The following is a 7,228-nucleotide window of genomic DNA, read 5'->3' as shown; positions in this document are numbered from 1 at the left end:
TGATTTTTATTTCTAAATTTATTTTTGATTTTAGATTTATCTTTAACATATTTGAAAATTAATTCATGACTTGGATTCAAAAAATAAGCTGAACAATAATATAGATAAACAAAAAATTGGTATCAATCGGGTGACACTTGCTTGTGGATTTTGTGGGTACTCCAATGCAAGAAAAAGTCAACAGAAAAGAATAAAGAAAATAAAGGGGTGATTATCGCTTGAAGAAAATTGAAAACTTGATGTATACATTTGCAGTTGACCTCAAACAACATTTCATCATATCAAATTCAGACTTTTCAAAAAAAAGGGAAGAAAAAAAAGATAATGGGAAAATTTTTTGAGTTCATTTAGGATAAATTCTTAAAGATCCAAAATATCATTCAGAAATCATAGAATCGGTTCCTAGTTCCGGGAAGCGAATATGGGAAAAACTATTAGCTGCTCTGTTTTCCTAGCTTTAATATCTTGTTTTTATTTGCAGTTTGGAACTGCTTTAGACACCATAACACCATCAAAATCCATCAAAGACCCTGAATTTATAATCTCCCAGAGTGGTGTTTTCCGATTGGGATTCTTCAGCTTTGCTAATTCCAGCAATCGATATGTTGGGATACTGTACAATCAAATCCCCGTACAAACAGTGGCATGGGTAGCAAACAGAAACAAGCCTCTCAAAGACTCTTCTGGGATTCTCAACATATCAAATGATGGCAACCTTGTTGTTTTGAATGGCAAAACTGAGATTCTCTGGTCATCAAATGTTACCAATACAGCTCCTAATACAACAACTGCCGAGCTTTTAGACTCAGGAAACCTCATCCTAAGTAATGGTGACGATGGAGGAAGCAGCTTATGGGAGAGTTTTGAAGATCCTTCTAATGCCTTCATTGAAACTATGAAGATCAGCACTGATGTAAAAAAGGGTCGTAAAGTGGAGCTGAAATCATGGAAAAGCCCTGGTGATCCATCTGATGGTAACTTTTCTTTTGGCATTGAACCTTTCAACATCCCAGAGGGCATCATTCGGAAGAATAACCAGATCTATTTTCGGACCGGTCCATGGAATGGGAATATGTTTCTTGGCGCAATACTTATGACCACCGTTTATATTGATGGGTTTTATGTTGTTGCAGATAATCAACAACAAACGTTTTATATGGCTTATGAATACTCTAATGACTCTATATTGATATACTGTGAATTAGATTCTCAAGGAAAATTTATTGAACGGAGGTGGGATGCGGGGAAAGGGAACTGGATAAACAGGTACTCTAGTTATCAAACAGATTGTGATGTTTATGGATACTGCGGAGCATTTGGAATATGCGATTCATCGAAACGACCCGTTTGCAGTTGCTTAAAGGGGTTTAAGCCTAGGAATATAGAGGAATGGAGTAGAGGTAATTGGAGTAGTGGGTGTTTTAGGACTACCCTTTTGCAGTGCCAAAGAGATAACAACAATGGCAGTGGAGGAGCAGGCCAAGGTGATGATGGGTTTTTGAAGATGATGGTGAAGAGAGTGCCGGCATATCCGGTCCCGTCATCGATAATTAACGGCTACTGCAAAGATCAGTGCTTAAAAAACTGCTCGTGCGTGGCTTATGCGTATGATGCTGGCATTGGTTGTATGTTTTGGAGTGGAGATTTGATTGATGTACAGAAATTCTCCACTAGCGGAGTCGATCTTTACGATCTTTACATTCGTTTACCATCTTCTGAACTTGGTAAACTTGTCTTAATGTTGACCATAAATTGCGTCAATTAATCTGCTTTTTTGGTGTTGATGTTTTATTAACCATGTTTCTGGATTTGCAGATAAAGGGAAAAAAACTAAGGTCATTGTTATTACAACAGTAATTGCGGGCATAGTCGTAATTACAATTTCTGCACTCTTCTTATGGTGTAGGATGGCTAAACAAAGAGGTAAATATCATAAAATTGGAACGATGTATTTTCTTTTGTTAGGTTTAAACATAGAAGTCCAAGCTTGGCTTCAACTGAAAATAAATTATTCAGCTTGGCTCCATTAAGTAATAATTAATATTATAAATACAAAGTTCAATCAGACTTACTAGTTGCTTAAATCAAGATTTAAGATACGTATACTTGGCTCACTCCATAGTTGGGTCAACTCTGATATCTCTCTCAGAAAGGAATGAAAAACGCAAACATATCAAACACAAAATTTATAGAGAAAATTCAATCGGAGTTAAACTCCAGCAGCTGCCACTATTCAATTTCAAACAACTTGCCATTGCCACGAATAATTTCAATCACGCGAAAAAGCTAGGCCAAGGTGGTTTCGGTTTGGTTTACAAGGTAAATGATTAATGGCCATTTCCAACAAATCCACGTTCGATGAAATGACATTTTCTTTTCTACCAAGTTTTGTGATCTTGATTTTGTGTGCAGGGAATATTAGATGATGGAAAGGAAATAGCAGTGAAGAGATTATCGAAAGCTTCGGGGCAAGGCTTGGAAGAATTTGTGAATGAAGTGGTTGTGATTTCTAAGCTCCAACATCGAAATCTGGTCAGATTATTTGGGTGTTGTGTTGACAAAGAGGAAAAGATGCTCGTCTACGAGTACATGCCCAACAAAAGTTTGGACGCTTTTATCTTTGGTTAGTAACTTATGCTAATCTCTTTCTACTATTTTTGAGAATGTCCCTATTAAATCTAGAGTCAAGTTAAGTCGAACTCCTTAAACAGGGGACAAAGCTCTCTTAGAATTCTTTTTTTCATCTATAAACTCGAACTTAGATTATTTAAAAAATATTGAACTTTTTATCACTCAAAAATTAATGGTATCAATTTCTTTCTTTATACAACTTAAAATTATCTATGACTATTTCATCTGCTGGATCTGACTTGTCTTACTTGGTAGGTTGAGTCCATATGAGTTAGATCTAGGATATAATTTTGCATTTTAACTAACTCAATTAGAAGTATTCCTCTAGTTTAAATTTTCTAAATTTAAACTAATTAGGGCCCAAAATACTTTTTTTTTGTTTTAAATTTAACTAATAAATAGAAAAAATTTAATTTAAAGTCTTTTTAGAGCAATGGAATTGGATGTGAAGTTGATCTTCTGCGAGCTTATTTGAGAGGATACAAAACATAATAGATCATGACTTAGTCCAAGACCATGCATAATGCAATTATTTAAATAATAGTATAACAATGTGATCTTATGAAATTTTTCTTATTAAATATATATTTCAATTGATGGAGATAACATAAATTTTGTCTACAATCATTATGAATACGATATGGTAAAAACTGCAAAGATGATTAGATCCTCCAGGAATTAATTGTTAACCTTGGAAGTGTTTTTGTATAATTTTTGTTATAGATCCAATTAAACAAAAAATTTTAGATTGGAGAAAACGCTTCAACATTATTGAAGGGATCAGTCGAGGATTGCTTTATCTTCATAGAGATTCAAGACTGAGGATTATACATAGAGATCTAAAAGCTAGTAATGTTTTACTCGACCGAGAGTTAAATCCAAAAATTTCAGATTTTGGGATGGCTAGAATTTTTGGAGGTGACGAAAATCAAGCCAACACTAAAAGGGTTGTTGGAACTTAGTAAGTTGGAACTTTTTCCTGGCATTTCTTTTTATACATTTTTTGATAAAATATGGTATAGGTATGTCTGTGGTTGGGTTTGATGCTTAAAGAAAATACACGTTCAAACCCGAATCGATTTCAACTTTGTTTGGTTTGTGGGCTCCTTTTATGTGTTTGTAAGTAAAATAATAAAATTATATTTTTATAGTTAACTTTAAATTATTTATTATTTATTCTTAATTTGGGTTGAATTGTGGATAAGTTAAAATTAAGGTTTATAATTGGTTTTTTTATGTTAAAATACAGCGGTTATATGTCTCCCGAATATGCAATGCGAGGGCAATTTTCAGAGAAGTCAGATGTATTCAGCTATGGAGTTCTACTGCTAGAGATTATTAGCGGAAGAAGAAACATAAGCTTTTACAATAAGGATGACCTTGGCCTCTTGGGATATGTAAGTTTATAAGATAGTTAGAGATGTTGGTGGATGGAATTAGGTGTAAGATGTTGTATTTGTGAGCTACTCAGGTTTGGTTCAAGAAAACTTGAATTTGGCTTAGTAATTATTGAGTCGACCAATCATTTGAGAAAATTTGAGAATCTTAATGCTTGAATCAAATAGGTACAAGGCTTTATAACCTTAATCAATATTAAAAATTTTCAATTCAAACTTGAACTTGATTTCAAATAATGAGTTTAAAGTTAAGCATAGGAATGAAGCCCATTATAGACTTAGGTAAAACAAGCATAATCAAGAAAGTTTGAATAGTTCAATCTTTATGTCGAATAGAGCTTTGAGATTAAAATTTTGAGGCTAGATAATTTCAGCATTAATTTAGACAAAGTTGGTTTTTTTTTTTTTTCAGGCATGGAAATTATGGAATGAAGGCAATATTTGGAATTTTGTAGATAAGGTGATTTCAGAGTCCGAATCAGATTCAAAGAATGAGAAAGAGATATGGAGATGCATACATATTGGTTTGCTATGCGTTCAAGAATATGCTAATGATAGGCCAACTATGTCTACTGTTGTTTCAATGCTTAATAGTGAGATTTCAGATCTTAACACTCCAAAACAACCTGCTTTCACTCAAGCACCACTAATAAATCAAGATGTTGAAAATACGGATTCACTTAATGATGTAACTCTTACAAAGCTTAATGGCAGATGAAGATGCAAATCAACAATACTAAAGTTTATTTTTATATTTTGTTTTGATTTATTTTTTACTTTTTTTTATTTGAAAAATCTTTTTTTTTTCATTTTATTTGTACCATTTTAGAGTGAATTTGGCATGTGACAACATTAAGCCAATCTGTCTCCCACCGAAGCTATGAAAAGTGAACCGTTCGATCGTTCACCAAAAAAAAATCACTCATTACCTAAATTTCAAAAAGAGTATCCAATTTTCGAGGAAAAGAGATCCTACCCTTCATTCCTTTTATCTTGAGCAATATAGAACCAAAATCAACCATTTTCATAAACCTCAAAGCTCAAATTTGAGATATTTATTTTTGTTAAAAGGTGGCAACAAACAGCATATGTACATTATCCGGATGAAATATGTTAAAAGGTGGCAACAAATAGCACATGTAAGCTACCCGGATGAAATATAGCAACATGCAAAAGTACCATATGTTATTCAGATGAAGTATTTTTTGGTGTGATAGGCGACCTGTATCTAATCTGACAACTTTTTTTGCCTGGATAAAGTTAGTCAACCTAAGCAGCTTTAGACAGTCAGCAGGTTACTATTGAGCTATTTTTGTGCAAGTTCCTTTCAAAAAATTTATTGCTCTTTCAATGTAATAGTTTAATATATGTACATTTTATCTTTAAACATTTGTATGAATGAGAGACATCAACTGAAGTTTCTCCTTCAACATCTGAGTTTTGCTTCTATTTTCATCTTTCAACACAAATTTTAGTTCCTTTATTTTTGTTTTGTGATAAAAAAACCAAAAAATGATATCAAGAGCCTGTTGTCTTTGAGGGCCTTTATTGTGTTTTGTTTGTGAGTGACTAGTGTTTGAAAGAAAAGAAGCAGGAGCTATTTTTTGTTGGCCTGTATGGTTGCTGCAAAGATGAGTTTTTCACCACCACCACCACCTGTTTTTGCTGGTGAAAACTACAATATTTGGACTGTGAAAATGAAGACATATCTATAGGCACATGACCTATGGAATGTTGTTCTAAATGACACAGAGCCACCTCCCTTGAGAGCTAATCTGACCATAGCTCAAATTAGGCAGCATAGTGAGGACACTACCAAGAAGTACAAGGCCATGTCGTGTCTTCATAGTGGAGTTTCAGATGTCATCTTCACAAGGATAATGGCTTGTGACACTCCAAAGCAGGCCTGGGACAAACTCAAGGAGGAGTTTCAAGGGTCAGACAAGACCAAACAGCAACAACTGATCAACTTGAGAAGGGACTTTGAGAATCTGAGAATGAAGGACTCAGAAACCATCAAGCAATATGCTGACAAAATTATGGCCACAGTCAACAACATAAGACTTGTGAAAAATAAAAATAAAATAAAATAAAAATAAAGAACACACAAATTTTACATGGAAACACTTTCGGGAAAAAACCACGAGCAGAGGAGAAGAAAATTCACTATGTCGAATTCGAATTAATAACAAGAGGAATAGACTATGTCTATTTATAGGCTTGTAAAGCCATATTCTAGTAAGATTGAAACACCTTATTCTAATCAATATCAAATAGATGGAATTTAATAAGGTTTAAAAAACCTTATTCTAAAATAAAATAAAAGAAGTGTAATTCTATATGGATTCTTCTTTTATTTTATTTTATCATTGTATTTTATTTAAATAAGAATTCGGGTCACTTAATTCTAACAATCTCCACCTTGGCACGAATTCTCAATGAATAAGTTCTTCATCGCGAACTCTCAACGAGCAAGTTCTCCACCTTTTCCGTAAAACCCCTTAAGGGTTTAACTTCAAAAATGAACACCAACCAAGTTTAAGCAAGTTTAAGCAATGCTCAAACTTGGTTATAGGAAGTGACTTAGTCATCATATCTACAGGATTTTCATGAGTACTAATTTTGCTCACAACAATATCATCACGAGCAATAATATCACGAATAAAATGATACCGAACATCAATGTGTTTTGTTCTCTCATGAAACATTTGATCTTTTGTAAGGAAGATTGCACTCTGACTGTCACAAAATACTGTACTGATTTGAAGGTCTTCATTAAGTTCACTAAAGAGTCCCTTCAACCAAATAGCTTCTTTACAAGCCTCAGTAATCGCCATGTACTCAGCTTCAGTAGTAGACAAAGCGACTGTAGTTTGAAAAGTGGCTTTCCAACTGATTGCACAACCTCTGATTGTAAAGACATAACCTGTGAGAGATCTTCTTCTATTAAGGTCTCCAGTAAAATCAGCTCAACATACCCAATGACTCCATCTCTAGTTCTTCCAAACTGTAAGAAAACATCAGTAATACTTCGCAGTATCTTAAAATCCACTGAACTGCTTTCTAGTGTTCTTTACCGAGATTCGCCATGTATCTGCTAACTGCACTGACTGCATATGATAAATCTGGACGTGAACAAACCATAGCATACATGAGAGATCCTACTGCACTAGAGTATATAACATGTGACATGTACTCAA

The 7,228-nt window shown here is 33.9% G+C and overlaps 1 protein-coding gene across 1 annotated transcript; it reads left to right on the top strand.

Annotated features, from left to right (window-relative positions):
- The first annotated feature begins 281 nt into the window (after positions 1 to 281).
- Positions 282 to 4,780, top strand: LOC108462279 (G-type lectin S-receptor-like serine/threonine-protein kinase At1g11330). The gene is made up of 6 exons (XM_053019566.1): positions 282 to 1,740; positions 2,067 to 2,319; positions 2,413 to 2,623; positions 3,355 to 3,592; positions 3,881 to 4,028; positions 4,441 to 4,780. The coding sequence occupies exons 1-6, from the start codon at positions 422 to 424 to the stop codon at positions 4,744 to 4,746; spliced, it is 2,475 nt and encodes an 824-aa protein (XP_052875526.1). The 5' UTR covers positions 282 to 421; the 3' UTR covers positions 4,747 to 4,780.
- The last annotated feature ends 2,448 nt before the right edge of the window (positions 4,781 to 7,228 follow it).

This window comes from Gossypium arboreum, chromosome 1, assembly GCF_025698485.1.
Source record: "Gossypium arboreum isolate Shixiya-1 chromosome 1, ASM2569848v2, whole genome shotgun sequence".
Classification (NCBI taxonomy): Eukaryota; Viridiplantae; Streptophyta; class Magnoliopsida; order Malvales; family Malvaceae; genus Gossypium; species Gossypium arboreum.
Note: the sequence above shows the minus strand (reverse complement) of the source record. Positions and strands in the feature narration are given on the sequence as shown.